At 39.3% G+C, this 20,131-nt stretch overlaps 1 protein-coding gene across 1 annotated transcript in view; it reads left to right on the plus strand.

The window, feature by feature from the left end:
- CFAP61 (cilia and flagella associated protein 61) overlaps positions 1 to 20,131 on the plus strand; it is a 430,478-nt gene that overhangs the window by 189,206 nt on the left and 221,141 nt on the right. Inside the window, exons 13-15 of the mRNA XM_053670941.1 lie at positions 5,585 to 5,724; positions 13,909 to 14,035; positions 15,896 to 15,973. Of these exons, the coding sequence (XP_053526916.1) occupies positions 5,585 to 5,724; positions 13,909 to 14,035; positions 15,896 to 15,973 (345 nt within the window). The remainder of the gene's footprint in view (positions 1 to 5,584; positions 5,725 to 13,908; positions 14,036 to 15,895; positions 15,974 to 20,131) is intronic.

A 20,131-nucleotide genomic window follows, 5' to 3' on the forward strand; every position in this document is an offset into this window, starting at 1 on the left:
AGGAAGAATAGTAAGAGTAAGGAATAGAAACAGGTAATCACTGCAAAAGAACAAAGAAAGGGCAAAATAATTTTTTAAAAAATAAGAGAAGGATGTCAAAATGAAGTAAGAAAAGGGAAAAATAACATACACAATTTAAAAACAAAATATTGAAAAATAAGAAAAATTGAAAAGAAAAAAATGACAAAAAGGTATGTGAAAGAGAAAAATGAAAAAGATTGAAGTGGACTTTATCTCAGTGGAACTTAGTGCTTCCCTTCTGTATTCTTCCTCTGGATATGACTTCATATTTTCTGAAGCTGATGTAAGCCAATGTCAGATGCTGTCCGTGTTTAGCTATAGGTAGCCTGTTTGAAGTTACAAATGATCCACAGTTTGTGGCTTTCTTCTTCAGGCTTGGCTGTATTTGAGATGGGTCTTTCTGCTCTAAGGCTGGCTTAATAGCACAGGGCCCAAGGGTGGGTCAACTAATGACCAAAGGCACCACAGGATATGGTGGTGCCCCTTTCCTCTGCCTGTGGTCCCACTATTAGTCTTAGTCTTGCCACTAACTGGTCTGTTTCTAAGAGGGCTTCTGCTGGAATATGAAGAATAGGTTTTCTGGATTGCCTGTGGGAGGTGCCGTTCAGACTTCAGGGAAAATGGTGTGTGTGTTCTTTCACCCCCACAACACCCATCTGAGTATTATTTCCTTAAAATAAGCAGAGTGAAGCCCCTAGTAGGAAAGTGGGTAGAAGCTCCAGACCCCAGAGTTTAGGTCTGCCGCAAATAGAGAATGAGTTCCTAAGCTATCCCATGAGGAGGAAGCACCAGTCTGGTTTCCAAGAAAGGATGTGGAATGACTATATCCTAAAGCCAGTCTCTGACACCTCTGAATCTGCCTATGTTGCTGTCTCCTCCTCAGGGGATAAAATTCAGGTGGGGAAAACTAAGAAAGAAAAATACTAAAAATAAATGTAAAAAAAAGATGTTGGGATGGGGTGGCAAGCAGGATTCCAGAGGGTAGGTGAGTAAGATGCCAGAAGACTGGGCTAAGAGGATCGAGAGGATGGGGTGAGCAGTTTCCCACAGGTGGGATAGTTTTTTTCCCCTGGAAGGGACTACTCTTCTCAAGAAAAATGGCTTCTGTGGTATGGAGGTGTGTCCTAGCATGGAAACCCAGCAGCCACTTTCCCGCACCCTTCCCCCAAACCTCCCACTTCAGGCTCTCATCGCACAACTCCAGACCACACTGCCCTCCCTTTGCCAGAGCCCAAAGTGAGTGGCTGCACATGTGAATCCTTTCTGTTGCCCCTTGAAAAAAAGAAAGACAGAAAAAGTGCCTTTGTCTCTAGCAGGCTGTGTTTCTCTCTGGCAGGCAAAAGCCTTTTGCCACAGGATGCTGCATGGGCAGGTTATCCCGGCACTGGTGCTCTGTGCTGGCGAGCCCATTGCCGGGTCCAGGCTTCACTCCTCTCAGGTGGAAGCTCCCACAGCCCTGCTACAGCTTTGGCCTGACACCCATGAAAACAGTGCCAGCCCCTGCCATGTCCCTGACCTTTCTACTGGTCTTGAAGTGGTTTCTGCCCATCCTTAATTGTCTCCTCTTTAGGTGATGTTCAGTTGCTTATTTCAAGTATATGTTCCCCTGTTTAGTTTTATCTTCAGTTTGGTTCTGGGAGGAAGTGCAAGACAAATACTCTGACTTCACTGCAATCTCTAATTTCCTGTAACTGGTTCTTGGTCGATGTTGTCCTGTTTGTTGGATAGCTCAGGTGTTCGACTGGTTGATTATGGTACTCAACCCTGACCATGGGATGCAAATTTTGTACAGGTGCTGAGCAAACAAAACAAAACTCAAACAGCTCAACAAAAAGGGAAACAAACAATAACAACAAAAAGAATTGGGAAAGAAAAGGGCAAAAAAACCCCATAAGAAAACAAATAAAAAATTAAGTAAATTGAAAAAAGAACAATAAAAAGAAACAAAAAGAATTGGAGAAGGATAAAAGAAACAGTAATGAGAATAATATAAAAGGAAAGAAGTAAAGGAAGAAAAATATAGTGAAAATAATAAATATGTAGTAAAAGAAAAAAAGAAAGCTGAACTAAAAGAGTAGGAAAGGAAAAACAGGGGAAAAGAATGAAGACAGAGCCCTAGCTGGTGTAGCTCAGTGGATTGAGCACAGGCCTGTGAACCAGATGATTGCAGTTCGATTCCCAGTCAGGGCACATGCCTGGGTTGCAGGCCAGTTCCCAGCAGAGGATGCATGAGAAGCAACCATACATTGATGTTTCTCTCCCTCCTTCCCTTCCCCTCTAAAGATAAATAAATAAAATTTAAAAAAAAATGAAGACAGAAAAGAGAGGAAAATAGAGTGAGAATAGGAAAGAAAATAAAAGATATGGACTTCCAAAAAGAAAAGAAAATAACAAAATAAAATAGAAAAGCAAAAATATAGAAAACATTCAAAAAGGAAAAAGTGTGGTTCGTCTCTGCAGTTTGTTGTGCTTGGTGTGATCAGTTTCTGATGTGTTGAATATGGAGCTTCTTGGGTCTTGCTCTGATTTTTATGTAAGTTGGCAATTTGTTTGCCAGTCTAGAGCATCCTAAGAGGTTTTCTGTTGCAAGCCAATGTCAGATGCTGTACACACTGGGCCCTCATCAAGTTTTTCAGGGTGGAGTTTCTAGTAAACCAGTGGGTAGGGCCTCCAAAGCCTTGAGGTTGGGTCTGTCTCAGCTCTCCCACTTTGAATGTCCCCTACTCTGAGTTCCTTCCCATTCCGCACAGAAATGGGCTCAGTGGGGGTATCCAGAACCTGGCAAGGGTCATTCAAACAGACTCAGGAGCAGTACCCTCTCTCTGTAGGAGGTAGGGTGGTTGTGTGATTAGAGCCACTGATCGCACAGCCACCGATGAGAAGACAGCAAGCTAATAGCAAAGCAAGGGGTTTATTGAAAGCGGGGTCCCTCTGGAGCAAAGGGGAGGGGAAGCAGTTGAGCTGAGACCAGTTCCCAGCTCAGAACAGTTCCTAACCTGGTTCTGTGTAGAGTATTTGAAGAAAAAAAACTGCACAGTATGGGAAAGTAGTCTTATAATTGGTTACTTTGCCCTGCTCTACTTTCTTCCTTCTCTTGTTGGGTATTTCTATCCCATGACTCTCTAGTTCCTGGAATTCGTTCCTGTGGCTTTCTAGCTCTGGTTCCTGGAACTGTTCTATCCCTGACCAAATACTTGAGTGCTATACCACCCTGGTCTGTTTCCCAATATTGTATCTTGCTAGCTGGGGTGTGTCTATGCAAGGTCAGACCAGAGTGTCAGTGGGCACTTCCTCTCTTTCCCTTTGCTGCTTGGGTTGAACTTGCCGGGGGGAGCTGTGTTCTCTCTCCCCATATTACAGCTATAGTGCATACCCTCTGCCCATCTGACTTCCCAATAGAAGCCTGACTGGGAGATGCAGTTGCAAAAATCCAGCTCTGCATATGTAGCATCCACCAACGCGAGCAACAAATGGAAACTTTCAGGAGTTTAAGATGGAACTTTATTGGCCAAAGCTTTACCTGTGCAGGGGCGAACTCTCAAGGTGTCCAGAGACACAGTGCCCAGAGGACTGCAAATGAGAGTCGCACCTGGCGCTTACAGCCTAGGGTTTTTATTGGGGTGAGCAAGCAAGCAAACACAGACGTGGCCGTTAGTGATTGGCTATCTCCACGGAACACACATGGCTATGCTTTCTGCTTGCAGCAGTGGAAGACTTTCTGCAAAGACAAGGTCATGCACAGGAGGTTATCTTGTTTGTTCAGCACTCTTTGTATTTTCTATCTTCCTTGCTGGGTCTGGAGACTGCTTCGGGTTCCTTGTTCCTCTTGGCTACTTTTATCTAATTCCGGCCTAACACATCTTGCTGTCACCTCCTTACCTCATATCCAAGCAGGAGATCACACACACACACACACACACACACACACGCGCACAATCTCTCAGGGACTGCAGGAAACTTCTAGCTCCAAAAGGTCTCCGGTATCCAGCTAAATATCTCCCTTCCTTGCACTGGCAGAGCACAGTCAGATCAAATTTCCAACCCAGTGCCACCTTATCCCTTTGGCACTGGGCAGACACAGCATCTTAGCAAGTGGGGAAAGGGTCACTGCAGAGCACTCATTGTGAGCAAGAACAGTCATTTTCCTCAAGCCTCAGTGCCCTGACTCTGACTGCCTCTCTGTCCAAAGCCCTTCTAGAGAACAGATGGCCCTTCAAGTTCACTGCTGGATATAATGAGAAAGCCCCTCCTCCAGCCCTCAGAGCAGTGTGGCTCTTCCAGCAGTCACAGATCAGGGCAGACTTCACAAGCCAGTGTTTTAACAGTGGGCTGGCTCCTTCCCTGAGATGTGCTCCAAGTCTTCCAGGTAGATCGAATCCCCAGTGCTTCCCACCACCGGATATTACAAAAGCTCTCTTTCCTGTCTCTTGTTACTCTGGTTTGGGGACCCCTGCTTGGGACTGAGACCCTGCACTCCTAGGAGGAAGTAGCTCTCCTGCTGCCCTATCCCCTGGTTTCCCAGTCCTAGCACCTGTGTATGGGATGTACGGGGTTCTCACCTTGCCCTTGTCTCTTCCCATGTTTCTCCACGCTTCTGTTTATAAATTTCCAGATCAGCTACCCTTCAACTGGTTTTTCAAGACAAATACTCTGTCATTTAGCTGTACAGTCAGTCTGGGTCTTGGATCAAGTGGACTGAGCTTCCAGCTACTCTGTAGCCATCTTGGAACCTCCTCCATTTAGGTTTTATAAAATTTACAATTGAATCAGTAGATTCATATTCTCAAGTTATTCCAAACCTACATAAAACCTTTCCAATAATGGAATTCAGTATCATTTTTTTAAACTTAAATTAAAATTAATTAAAATAAAATAGTATTAAAAATTCAGTTCTTTAGTCACACTAGCAATATTCCAAATGTTCAGTGGCCAGATATGGCAGCTGGCTACCATATCGGACAATGAAGATCTAGAAAGTAAGTGACATTTGTCAGGATATATAGATCATTCTGTACCTGCTAACTAAACCCATTGCCCAGGTTAAACATGTTCTTAGATATGTATGCCCAAATGGGATCATGTCATGATAAAATACACAGACTGTTCATGTGCTGTCACAGGATTTTAGGACAGAAAAGTCCCAGAGTACCACCTTCTCATTTCACAGAGGAGAGGATCACAGTTGGTACAATACCACTCAGTAAGTATAGGGCCTTTGGTGTGACACCACACTGCCACATTTACTCCTGGTTGCAATTGAATTTGAAAGGCCAAATATCCTTAGACTAAAAATACACTTCCGCAAAAGAGCTATGCCAAATGGGTTTCATTTTTCATGATATTAATTTATTCAGAATTTAGTCAGACTCTCTTCATACTCTTGCTATTGCTTATCCCCTTCAGTTTTATATGACTACTTTCCAAATTATAGGAAAGAAAGTTTAACTTGAACATTCTCTCCTTTACATATCTTGCTATTTTTTTAATGTTTTACAGCAGGAATATGTCTGGTGATAAATGATTTCTGATTGTTTTTCCTTGTGTCCTGCTGCACTAATATTAGGACAAGAACTTTTGCCTCATTTCTCTGCCACATCTCACCCCAGAGTTTGCCCTTATCCAGAACTTTGTGAAGGTGGTCCCCTTCAACAACTGCACTGTTGACCAGGATCTCTATGTTTTCCATCGGGCTGGATTGCTCAAGTAAGTGAGTGCATATTTGGCCAAAATTTTTTCATGAAGTTACCAAAAGAGAATCGAGGAGCTCCCTACCATTTTAATTTAATGATTCATTTTAAATTGTCTTATTGGCAGAGAGCTTGATCAAGTAATTTTAACCAGTACGTTTAGCGACAGATCCCTAAATTGAGAAGTTACTTGTCCAGCCAGATATTAAAACATAAGGTAACTCCATAATAATCAAAACAATGCCACGTGACCAATTCTGTGCTAGAATGATGAAACACAACAGAGTCCTATCATAGGTCCCAATACAGTAAGAATTTAGAGTGTGTGAGTGTACGGGTATAAAGGTATGTCTAAACAAATGTATAACACAATTTCTGTCACCACAGTGGGAAAAAGAATGTTTATTCTGTAAGTGTTGGTACATAATAAAGATAAAATATTTTCTTCAAGTCTACACAAAATTCTCAGGTGAATGAAGAGGTAAAGGTACATATCGAAAATGTATAAAATTTGATAATAAATCTCCAGTGCTAGTTCTGTGTGAAATTCTGGGAATACAAAAGTGAACGACATACAGATGTGTTCCCAATTCTTTTAAAGCTTATAAACACTCACATATATGTAAACCTGCAGTTGTGATAGGTGTACAAGCAATGGGTATGTGGTACTACAAATATATATCATTGGGAGATTCAGCCCAGTCAGAGGAAGCTTTCCTGAGGACGAATGTTGAGTGCTAGACATGGAGTATGAGTGAAGATTGATTTTTATCATGTTTCAGGATGGGAAAGTTCTTTCTATTTTTTTATTTTATTTTTTTCATTTTATGTAGTTTTCTTTTTTTGATTATTGTTCAAGTACCATTGTCTCCATTTTCACCCCATCACATCTCTCCTATGCCACCCATCCCTGCCTCCCACCCTCAAACCTAACCCCTTTGACTTTGTCCATGTGTTCTTCATACATGTTCCTTGATGGTCCTTTCCCTATTATCCCTCTCCCCCTCCTCTCTGGTAACTGTTAGTTTGTTCTTTATTTCATCGTCTCTGGTTATATTTTGCTTGCTTGCTTGTTTATTTTGTTGATTAGGTTCCACTTATAGGTGCGGTCATATGGTATTTTTCTTTCACTCCCTGGATTATTTCACTTAGCCTAATGCTCTCCAGTTCCATCCATGCTGTAGTGAAGGGTAGGAGCTCTTCTTTCTTTTTTTTGCATAGCATTCCATTGTGTAAATGTACCACAGCTTTTTGATCCATTTGTTTACTGATGGGCACTTAGGTTGCTTCCAGCACTTGGCTATGGTAAATTGTGCTGCTATGAACATTGGGGTACATAGGTTCTTTTGAATTGGTATTTCAGGATCCTTAGGGTATAATACCAACAGTGGTATTGCTGGGAAGTTCTTTTTAGAACATGGAAGATTCATTTTTTTACTATATAATGTTTTTTGAACCACCCTAATTGAATTAAAGTACAACAGACTAATGGAAGGTTATTTTTCAACAAATGTGGAAGACACAGTTTTGGTATATTTAATATATAAAGAGCTCTAATAAATCAATAAGATAATGATTTACTACTCAAATGGAAAAACTTACAATAAAAAAGGTCAGACTGTTTACACATGAAGAAAAATATGATGGTTGTTTTAAAATCTTTAAGCATTTCAAATTAGGGAAAAGAAACCAAGCTAAAGTGAGACATTGTTTTTGGTCCATTCATAAGAGATAAATATAGAAATTTTCAAGTCTAAATGAAACAAATGTAGTGCTGATCAGAATGTAAATTAACATGAAATTTCAAAGGGAAGTTTGGCTAGAGTGCTAAAGTAATTCATATCCTTGTACTCTTTAATTCCATGCCCAGGAATAATTCCTAAGAAACTTGTGGCAGAGATGCAAACAAAAAGTGATGTATGAGGATTAAAGAATATTGGAAATACTCCAAATATCCAATAGTAAGAGAATGTTTAAATACTTTATGGTTCCTATGTGAAGGAATCTAAAACTATATTTATGATTCATTTAAGGAATATTTAATAATGAGGGAATTCTGGCCAAGATGGAGGTGTAGGTAGAATGCTTCACTTCCTTGCACAACCAAAAGAAGGATAACAACAAATTTTAAAACAAAAAACAATCAGAACTGCCAAAAAATCAAACTACATGGAACTCCAACAACCTAGGAAATAAAGAAACATTCATCCATCCTGGTGCACTGAGACAAAGAAATATGACACACATGAAAGAACAGATCAAAACTCCAGGAAAAGAAACTAAGCAACAAGGGCATAGACAACCTATCAGATGCAGAGTTCCAAACACTAGAAATCAGGATGCTCACAGAAATGATTGAATTAGGTCACAATGAAGGAGGAAATGAGGTGAAACAAATGAAAATATACAGGGAACAAACAGTGAAGGGAAGGAAACCAGGACTCAAATCAATGATTTGGAGCAGAAGGAAGAAATAAACATCCAATCAGAACACAGTGAAGAAACAAAAATTCAAAAAAATGAGCAGAGCTTAGGAGTCTCTGGGATAACTTAAAATGTTCAAACATTCAAATCATAGGGGTGCCAGAAAGAGAAGACCAAGGAATTGAAAACTTATTTGAACAAATAATGAGGGAGAACTTCCCCAATCTAGTGAAGTAAATAGACCTCCAGGAAGTCCGGGAAGCTCAGAGAGTCCCAAATAAATTGGATCCAAGAAGAAACACACCAAGGCATATCATAATTACCGTAGCCAAGATTGAAGATGAAGAGAAAATCTTAGAAGTAGCAAGAGAAAAGGAGACAGTTACCAGCAAAAGAGTTTCCATAAGACTATCAGCTGATCTCTCAAAAGAAACATTACAGGGAAAAAGGATTGGAAAGATGTATTCGATGTCATGAAAGGCAAGGATGCCATCCAATATTACTCTATCCAGCAAAGCTTTCATTTAGAATGGCAGGGTAGATAAAGTGCTTCCCAGATAAGGTCAAATTGAAGGAGTTTATCATCACCAAGCCCTTACTTATTATATGAAAAGTTAAAAGGACTTATCTAAGAAATAGAAGAAAATTAAAACCATGAACAGTAAATTATAGATGATGTTCAGTGCTAGACAAGGAATATGAATGAAGATTGATTTTTATCATGTTTCAGGATGGGGAAGTTCTCAATTTTTTTCTTTTCTTTTTTTAAAATAAGGGTTACATTTTTAATAAAAATATACAGTGGGTCATTGTTTTAGTGAAAGGCTTGAAGTTTCTTGGTGAACTGAGAGCAGTTAGAGCCTTCTTTGTCAGGAGGTTGTGCACACAGGTACAGTGAGTGGCAGGTGCAGCAGCAGCGTCCACACAGGCCTACCTGTAACAGAGGCGCCCCTTTTCCCAGGGCGTCCTCAGAAAGCCAGAGGGCTTCACGGCTGGTGCATGTTCCTGTAGTGGTTCCCTGCAGGGGGTGGGTGGGTGTCTTGTGCAGTGTGGTGTGAGAGTCCTCCTCTTTCCTGTCTTTTAAAGCAGAATTCCTCTCCTTGAAGAAGTCTGACAGTACACAATGACTAGCACAGCCACCAGTGCACCTTAGATGAGGCTGCTGCTCAGCACGTTGCTCCAGTGTTGTTTATAGTCAGACACGTGCAAGAGGCCCATGTGGATGGACGTGGTGACCAGTCCAGACTCCAGCGTGGGGTGCAGCAGCCGAGCCCAGTCTGCCTGCATCCTGGCTTGGAGATAGAGCGCCAGGAAGAGCAGGCTGTACATGGAGAACGAGGAGTGGCCCAAGTAGGACAACCTGCCCTCCTTCACTTTCATGCACATTCCCCTGACACATGTAGCTGTTGGTACAGTTGATTTTCAACCAGTCGGGGTCACAGGCATCCAAGAAATGAGGCCGCAGCCGGCCTATGGAGTACTTGGCATTGTCAAACAGGGACGGACTAGCAGCCACACTGACAAAAAACTCACAACTATCAACAGTGGAACCAAAAAAAAACCCAAAAACAAACACATACTTAGCAAACAACTAGTATGGGAACAGAATCATAGAAATGGAGATCACATGGAAGGTTATTTGCTCAGTGCAGGAAGAGGGAGAATGGGGGGAAGGTATGGGGAATAAGAAGCATAATTGGTAGATGCAAAATGGATAGCACGAGGTTAAGAATAGTATAGGAAATGGAGAAGCCAAAGAACATATGTATATGACCCATGGGCATGAATTAAGGAGTGGCCAAAATGCTGGAGGGTGGGTGGAGGTGGTGCAGGGTAGAGGGGAATAAAGGGGAAAAAAATGGGGACAACTGTAATAGCATAATCAATAAAATATACAAAAAATTAATGGATAAAAATATTTAATGATGAAAATGCTCAGAATGTACTGTTAGCCTAAACACATTCCAATATATAAAACAGCACTTAAAACCAAAATTTTCAAAGAGAGGGAAAACATGAATTATTAAGTATACTAAAAGGAGATGTACAGATGTAATGGATGCTGTAGTGTGCCAAGCTGGCCTATTTGGTTCAGGACTGAAGAATTCATTTTCCAACTGTAGGATGTGTGAGTACCAGCAGCATGAAGCTAGTTCCCCCACAAAAGAAATAGTCCTGGAATGATGAGAAGGCCCTTTCCAGGGGCAGCCTGCATCCTATGACTAGTCTATGTGTGGGAAGTGGGAACAGAAGCAGGATAAAGGGCATACAGCCCTCTGTCTCAAGGAGGGACAACTCTGAAGGGGCTTCTCAGTGCTGGAACACCCTGTGGGATCAGCTGGGCATTTGTTATGACAACACTGCTTCTAGACCAATGTCTTCCTCTGCCCTGTCCTGCTTCTGTCATGCCCATAGATGTGGAGCGTCCCAGTGCTCACCCTCATAAACCTCTGTATGCAGATGTCTGTATGAGGCTGCTATCCAGGGAACCTGCCCTGTAACACTGTTGTGAGCATCATCCATGAATTTTTTTAATCATTACACCCAGTAAATATTTCTGAATGATTTTAGAGAGGGAGGAATGGGGAGAGAGAGTGTCTGAGAGAGAAACATCAATGTGAGAGAGAAACATAGATCAGTTGCATCCCAGGTGCACCCTGACTGGGGATCAAACCTGCAGCCTAGGTGTGTGCCCTGACTAGGAGTCAAACCCTTAACCTTTTGTGTACAAGACAAGGCTTCACCAACTGGCAGGGGCAGCATCATTCATGATTTTTTAATTTTCTCTTTTGAATTGCCTAAATTTTGGAAGTTTTCTGTACCAAGCTTGAATATTGTCTAGGATTCCTTTGCTGACAAGTGGTAGAAACCCATCAAATTGGCATATGTAACTGGAGAATTTATTAATGCACAGGGCGAAGTAAGAATTCAAGGGCAATGCTGGTTAAATAGAAAGCGGGCCCTGTTTCATTTGTTCCATGTTGACCCCTTCTCCTGGAATGTTTAAGGAAAAGCAGGGAAAGCAAGAAGCCAGCTACTTGGAGATAAGTCAGGAGGAGAGATCCCAGAGAGAAAAGGTGTGGGGAAGGAGGCTTTGGTCATGGAGGGGCTTTCAGCCCGCAAAAGGACTTTTACTCAGAGCGAGGTGGGAATCATAACTGGGGTTATTAACCATGGGCCATCTTTATTGTCATGAAGCTTTAATTGAAATGTAGTATTTCCTTCCACTGTACAAGTAGGCAACAAACCACAAGAGGATCAGTAGCACCTGTGGCCTTCTCTTTAATTGAAATGACATTCTCAGTTTTCCTATCACATTACAGGATTTGCATATATCTACAAATATTACTTGTGGTTTATGTTCATCCACACAAAATAATAGACCACTACAGAATTATGTTATTTAATAAAACTCATATATTATAATCCTGTGTATTTTATTTTATGCATTAAAAGGAGGGGTTCTTGGCATAAAAAAGGTGAAGAATACCTGAGTCACTGGAATTTGCAATTCAAGACTCATGTAGTCTGACTTAGTGTTTGGTAAGAATCACTCTATTTGATTTGTTGAGGATGAATTGTTAGGGCAAAGATGGAATCACCAAGACACTTAAGGTGATACTGATGTTGCCAGTAGAAATTGGGTCCTCACAGTGTCATGAGGAAAGCATTTCAGGGACCACAAATGGGAAGATGAGTTATGATGTTAAGATATATTGGAGCTGGAGCAAACACAAAAAACTTTCCCAGATTCAACTCAGTTCTACTGTGAAGGAAGTCCAGCCTTGTCTTCATCAAACCCAGAGAAAAGGCCAGGGTCCAGAAGTTCTGTACCATTGGTTCAGTCCATATCAAAGCTTAGTCCAGTTCTGCCTCTGTCCCCATCCAGCTAATATATTCCTGGCTGTGCTGTTATTGTATCAGGCTCATTCTCGGAGTCCATGTGGCTGCTGGGCCAGCATGGCTGCCACAGAGAAAGAATACACAAGCACATGGGCAAGCATGCATTAGCAAGCAAGAGAGAGTGAGAAAGACACACACAGAGAGAGAGGGGGAGAGAGAGCTTGCCTTGTTAAACTTGAACTATATCTTGGGCTTAAAAAGGACCAGGAACCTTTTCAAATTAACCAATCAACTTGCCAGTCTTTTGCGGACTGGCATCCATTTTTATTCTTTTCTCCTCCCACTGCTCCCCCAGCCTCAGCAGCAGCTCATTTATTTTTTGTCTATAAATTTGCCTATTCTGAACATTCATATGAATGGAATTATGTAATGTGTGACCTTCGTATGTGGTTTTTTTCACTTAGCATAAATATCTTCAAGGTTCATCCATGTTGTGGCATGTGTCAGTACTTCATTTCCTTTTATGTCTGAATACTATTCCATTATCTCGGTAGACCACATTTTTTGTTTTGATTTAGAAGCTGATGGACATTTGGGTTCTTTCTGCCTTTTGGGTTATTATTATAAATAATGCTGTTATGAACAATCATGAACAAGGTTTTATATGGACATATATTTTTAGTTCCCTCGGGTATTTTCCTAGTATTTTTGTGGTCTTGTTTCTCACATTTATATCTTTAATCCATCTGAACCACATTTTGGTGTAAGGTGGTTATATCAGAACTGAGTTGTTATTCTTCACTTAAAAATTGCTCATAAACATTAAAGTAATATTAATTTTTATCTTTAATAAGTGAATTATAGCTGTAGATTGTTCTTTGCAAATATGCTACTTTATCCATAGTATGAGAGCATACACTAAAATTTAAGCACAAATATTCACTACAGTTAAAAGTAGGTTAGAACATTTTACTTTATTAATATTAGTAAGAATAGCACTGTCCAAACTAGTAATAATAAGTGAATGGCCGAGAACATTCACTGCAAGACCAGCTAAATAATATGCTGGGCCCATTACAAGATGAAAGTGTGGGGCTCTAGCCTAAGATGGGTAGGTCATCTCCCCTTCTCATAGGCCCACCACTCCAACACATATCCCCCGTGGCTAGCAGATTCTTCACTGCGGTTCACAAAGTACCTGGGTGGGGGTGAGTGGGCAAGATGTCCATGCTCAGTTGTCAGCTGAACACTCTGTGGTACTACCTGTCCCAGGTGGGGGCAGTCATCACCATGCTGTGAGTAGAGAGAGATTCCATGGACATCCTGACCCTTTATCCTTCCCATTCCTGCATCCAGGACTCTACTGAAGGAAGACCATGGTGGTTGATTATGGGCCTCCCCCGTGCATGCAACCCAATTGTCACCTTTAGCAGAAGGTGGCAGCAGTCATGACACAGGGTGGGGAGGCACTGTAGGACCCAGTGTGTCAGGAGCAGGGAACAGATAGGAGAGAACCCATCATAGAATGATGGTGGGAGGTGGGTACCACACATGAGCCAAAGCTCCAAGCACCTGGACCTGTTCCATGTCTTACTTGACTTCATGTAAAAATATAAAATCAAAGATAAAATTATTAAGAATTAAGAGCTATAAAGCCAGCTCAGGTTTAATGTAATTTCTAAACTTCATAACAAACTTTAAAAATTTGAAGAGCAATTTAGTTAATTACATTATCAGTGATTTTTACCTTATTCTTTTCCAGCTTTCCTGTAATGAAAGAGTTACTTGAATAATTAGTCAAACCCCAATGTTATGTAAAGATATTTTATTGATATTATCTTACATAAATATGATCTGATGCAATTCTGCCTCCATTTGGGGGGAAATACATATTTGGTACTTTAATATAAAAAACATGTTTCTCTTTACCTAGGACCATTAATATAAGATTAGCCAATTTATCAGATACTTCTGGTGTTGAAAATCTCGTCAGCACTCTGATGCTCAATAAAAGCATATTGGAGGATCTAAAGCAATACAATGAGGCTCGAAGAGATCCTGTAAGTCCTGCTATGATCAGATTGGCTTTCTTTACCTCATGTTATAGGACCATTATGATTCATGTAGGTTTGACCCGAAGTTTCCTTGGACCTTAGTGGGAATCGTGTGGTGGGAAGCAGTGTAATATTGTAAGATGGGAGCAAGAAAAGAAAAAGGAAGCTGAGGTTCAAGGAATTGAGGCTATTTTCCTTACTGGTGGCCCCAAGGACTGTGGTGTTGCATACATGAATCTATACAAGGGATGTAATTATGGGGAACTTAATATACACATGCATCAATGTGTGTTCCCTGTTTGTCATATTACAGTAGTGTTTTACAAAATGTTTCTATTAGGGGATACTGGTCAAAGCGTAAAAGAATTTCTCTCTCTTTTTTTTTTAAATTGCTTGTGAGTCTACATATTTCTCAGTAGACATTTTAATTTAAAAGAAAATGGAGCTCCAGTTTCACTTGAAGCAGTAAAATCATGAAGTTTTAATCCTTGAGTGCATGTAATTTTAGTATTCTGTGTGGCAAAATGAGAAGGGCACATAAAGCTCTTCTGCTGCAGACTGAAGCATATTGGTTGTTTCAGAAAAACCATTTCTGCAACTGTTTGAGTTGTTTGCTGACCCAGCCAGCATTTTCACAGAATGACATTTTTACTTGAAAGAACAGGTGGCATACAAAATATGGTTATACAGTCTCAGGCAGTTGTCAGGCATTTTCTTTGAAAAAGGTGAGCCTGTCACTGCAAGATAACAGCCAACAACACTTGTCTCCTATGAAAAAAATCCAAGCTTTCAAAAAAATTAGAATTTTGGAAAATCAGTATCTGCCATCGTGAGCTTCATAGCTTCCCAATAGTTACCAGACTTTTTCTGATAAGTCCGGTGGCGATATTACCAAGTGTGTTGTTTTGACATTTTGTAATGAAATAGTCAACATTTGGAAAATCTACATAAGCTTGGTAAACCAGTATTTTAGAGATAAACAATACATGATGTTACAAAATCTTGCGTAGGAAGAAAACGCATTCAAAGTTCCAAACAGATTGATGAATTTTAATGTAGTAGTATATACAAAGTTCATTGATATGGTTTCAGTTTCAACATTTAAAAATTTTAATCTTTAAAACACTACCACTTACTAAGTTTTGGTGGAACATCAAAGAAGAATGTTCATAATTATCTGAAAAGGTTATTTAAATACTTATCCCTTTTCCAATTATGTATCTTTGTGAAGATAGTTTTTTCATATATTTCAACCAAAATAACGTATTGCAACAGATTGAATATAGAAGCACTTATAAGAATCCAGCTGTCTTCCATTAAGCCACATATTAGAGATTTGCAAAAGTATGCTATTCTTCTCTAAATATCTTTGTCAAATTAAAAAATCATTTCAATTAATAAGTTAAACAAAAATTTAAAAATTCAAAATTTTCTCAGTTTTAATTACTACTACAGGAAAGACTGATAGATACACATACACCAAAGTTCTCTGGAGTCATCAGGGCATAAGGGTCCTGAGATCACAATATCTGAGAACCACTGACATAGAACTAACGAAAGATTCTGAGTCAAGGGAATACAGTTTGAATCATAGGTCATTCCTTACTAGCTGGAGATCTTGGCAAGTAACTCAGTCTTTCAAACCTATTTGCTCATACATGAGATAGAGATAATGATAATACTTACAGGGTTGGAGTGAAGATTAAGTCAATACTGGGAGGGCATTTAATTTACTACCTGGCCCAAAGGTAAGGGACAGATGGTCTGACCATTAGGGGATCATGGTTCAAACCTATTATTGACTGCTCATAGAAACATTAATAGCAATATTTTCAAGGATCTTAAAAAATATATTCATCTTTTCAGGATGGAACACCACTACAGGTATTTGTAGCTGATGTGGCAGAACAAATTGTTGGAATTGCAGTGATCAGAAATGAAATGGTAAATTGTGAAATGGATATTAATTTCCTTTATTGTGCCTCTTTATTTTATGAATTAACACACAATACCTCTTTTGAAGTTTCATTTTTACTTTAATGTGAATGCCTTCTTTTTCTAAAGTATATAAATCATGATATGCTGCATCCCACTTAGCAGCCTTTTAAATCTTCATTATTTTAGTTCAAAAATGTTTATAATATTATAAAGATTACATAAAAACATTCACATTCTATAAATTTAAATAACCTCCCACCACCAAAAAAAAAAATCTCACTGTTTTTCCCAAAGGATTACTACTACTGATAGCTAGTCATTGATCTCTTCCAACGTTTTTCCTTGCACTTAATTAAATTCTTTCTTGCATCTTCTGTGTGTGTCATGTGTGTTTTGTCAAGTGGACATCTGATTTTATTTTTTCCCAGTGCACAGTCAGTCAGGCAAAAGTATTTATTACAGAGTCATCCATTTTTTTCCACCTGATTTAAAATGCTGCCTTTACTTTATTAAGTTTCTTGGTGCCCGTGTCTATTTTTACTCTACTCTGTTCCATGGATTTATTTGTTGGTATCTATTGCATTATCATGTGCTTTGCTATCTGGCAGGGGAGTCTCCTCTCATTTGTGTTTCTTCCTAAATTTTCATGATTTTTATTTTGTCATTTTTATCTTCCAGACAAGCCTTGTAATGCTTGTTATGAATTTATTTGCATCTATTTATATTTTATAAAATGATTTAGGAAGAATTGACAGTTGAAATATTGAGACTTCCCTTCTAAGAATATAACTTCCTGTTTTTGTTGTGGTGGTGGTTGAATTCTTGGCTCCTTCAGAAAAGTTTTGTGGCTTTGTTCATACAGGTTTTATGTATCAAATACTTTGACCCTGGAAGTTCACTCTCCATCTTTCTCCATCTTGTTCCAACCCAGGAAATCTAACCTGATGGGCAGCATTATGGGTGCCTTTGCCCTTTGTCTTCTAGTTAGGTTTGACCAATGGGGAACGCTGATGAGACAAAAGGAAGAGAGTAAGAGTGGGTGGCTGGGGGCTGGTCTCTCCACTGAATTCCCTGATCTTTCCCAGGCAGCCTCTTCTCCACGACTCTTATTGGATTCCAGGAACCAGCAGCTCTCATGCTACTGCCTCCCCCCACACCAACCCAGGGTGGTAATAACATGCAGTTGCTTCTACACTGTCTACTGGTTTCTCTACATCCTGCCCTCTCCTTGTAAATAGTCCTTTTGATAAACTTCAATTATGCCAATTTGAACATATCATTTGTTTCCTGCTGAGACCCTCTCCAGTACAGTCCTGAACATTTATGATTTATCTCTACATGTTTTATATTTTTCTGCGTATTGTGAATACTTTTTTTCATTGTACTTTCAAAGTACTTATTTTGGTATGTGGGAAAACTACTAATTTTTGTATTCTTGTGTCCAGTCAGCTTTTTGAAGTCTCTCATTAGCTCCAGGAGTTTTTCAACTGACCTTTTTCTGGCCCAACATAACTTCTACCATATTCTACTGGTCAAAGCTGTCACAGGGCATGCTCAAATTCCAGGGATGGGAAAACGGACCTCAGCTCCTGATGTAACAACTTCTTTCTGTAGAGATCATGTGGGATGAGAGATACTGTCATGGCCATTTTGAAACATAGAATCTGCCATACCTTCTTTAAAAAATATTTGTACCTTTTTCCCCAATTTTATTTATGTTTAGAACAACACTGAATAGTAGTGTTTATAATGGGTACTTTGTGGTTTTTTTTTTTTCATACAAATGATTCTGCATTTTGCCCCATTTAGTAAAATACTTGCTGTAGGTACTGGAAGGTATTATTTATCAAGTTAAGGCAGTTCTGTCCTATTTCTAGTTTATTAAAAGTTTTTTTTATCATGAATGAGTATTGAATTTTATTAGATGTGTTTTTGGCATTTATTGAGATGTTCGTATAGCTTTGCTCCTTTAATGTATTCATATTCTCCTTGTTCTTAGATTCATTTCTCTTTGATTCAATATGTCTTTGAGTATTTCTTTTAGAGGGGATGGTAGGTAGCAGTGTTTCAGAGTCCATACATAAATAAGAAGTTTTCATTTTGTCCTCATAATTGAATACTTATTCAGCCATGTATACAATTCTTATTCAACTTATTTCTCATCAGAATGTCGATGTTTTTACTCTCCTTGTCCACTGTTCAGGGTCACTGATAAAATATAATCTGATATATATATATATTGAATCTAAGAACAAGGAGAATATGAATATAAGCAAGCTATACAACCATAAATAAAAAAACACTCAAAAAAACTTTTAATAAACTAAAAAGGACAGAACTGCCTTAACTTGATAAATATACCAAGCCCCCCAAACATTCTTCGTAATCCTCTTCTTGAAAGTGTGTTTTTAGACAATTTTCTGTCAAAAGTCAAAAGAAATATAAGTAGGTGCTTTTCAGTTTGCATATGGTCAGATTTTTCCTGCACATCAAGTGTTTTTACTGCCCTGTCATTCTCTCTCTCTTTGAGAGAGAGAGAGAATGCCCTTGTGCTTTCTCTCTCTCTTTGGTATGTTTCCTTTGGTATCTCTCTGTTCTATGTTTTTTTAATACCTGAGATTCTGAAATTTTACCAAGTATTGTATGCCTCCTTTGAATTTGGAAAGATCTTTCTTCTATGATGTTATTGTATCTTCCCTTTCATTTTCTCTATTCTCCTCTTGAATTCTTTTTAGGTGGATATTGGACCTTTGAAATTGATCCTTTACTCTCTTTTAACTTTCTTCTCATATTTGTTAATCTCTTGCACTTTTTTCTAGATTTCCTTATTTTCTGTCTTCTGGATCTCTAATTCAGTTTTCGGTTATGTCTGTTGAATCATCCAGGGCTCCTATTGGAATTTCAGGGTTTATATATTTAACTTCCAAGTCTCTTTGTTGTTTCCTACTTGTTACTTTCTTTCTCCCAAAGATTTTATTTATTTATTTATTTATTTATTTATTTATTTATTTATTTATTTTAGAGAGATGGGGAAGAGAGAGAGAAAGAGAGGGAGAGAAACATCAGTCAGCTGCCTATCACACACCCCACACTGGGGACGTGGCCCGCAACCCAGGCATGTACCCTGACTAGGAATCAAACCAGCGATGCTTTGGTTCACAGGCTTGTGCTCAATCCACTGAGCTACACCAGCCAGGGCCCCTTCTTGTTACTTTTTCGTAGCAGTTTGTTGTTTTACATTCAAGATCCTCTTTGGTATCTTTGAGGACACTGAGTATGATTTTTTTTTTAGTTTTCTTCTGTTTGCTGAATATCCTCTGTTTACTCTGGAGTTGTATGTTTTGCTGTTGTGGTCTTTTGCATTTGCCAGTTTTCCTCAAAAAAGTCTTAAGCCTGTCCATGTCTTAAGTGATATCTTAGATTACCAGTATGGCTGTCTGACATGATACCCTTGACAGTCGAGCATATCTGCTTCCCCATTCATCTCTTCAATCACTGGAGGACTGCCTACCCGTCTTTGTCTAATCAAGGGGCATCAGTAGTCTGGCTTCCCCTTGTGGTGCTCAAAGGTAGTACTGGCAGGCAACAGACAGGGGTCAAGGTAGGAAGATTTAACCTATTGGTGGAGACCACATGCCTATTGGTATGTTTTCTCCTAAGGTAAAACTGCCTTATTCATTTGTTCCCTCAACACTCTCCCATGTTATTTTAAAATTAATTTTTGTTTAATTTTAAGGGATTTGAGATGGGAAGAAAATTAGATGCACATGGCCCATCTGCTGTTTTGAGCTAATAATCTCTATTGGCTCTTTGTTTTCACTTTTTGTTTTTCACTGATTTTTTTCAGCCCTATATTTATTATTCATTTTATTTTATAATGAGGAATGTTCCTTGGTAATTAAATAAAATTCTTAAGGTGTACAGGTAGTTATAGGGTCAATGCAGACAGAAAGATCAGACAGTGCCAGAAATGCCTTTTGGTACCACCACTGCCTTTGTTACCCTAAACTCTGTTTCTTCTCAGTTTTGTGGCAGATGCTGGAAGAACAAGGAACATTGAGAGGCTTAGGCACAGACTTCCCAGTTTTCCTGAACTTTCTAGTGCCAGCCTTGCCAATCGCAGCATAAACCAAGTTCTTTGCATTTAATTCCTCTTCTTGAAAG

The sequence above is a fragment of the Artibeus jamaicensis genome, unplaced genomic scaffold (genome assembly GCF_021234435.1).
Source record: "Artibeus jamaicensis isolate MK-2021 breed Jamaican fruit bat unplaced genomic scaffold, CSHL_Jam_final contig_65, whole genome shotgun sequence".
In the NCBI taxonomy this organism is placed as follows: domain Eukaryota; kingdom Metazoa; phylum Chordata; class Mammalia; order Chiroptera; family Phyllostomidae; genus Artibeus; species Artibeus jamaicensis.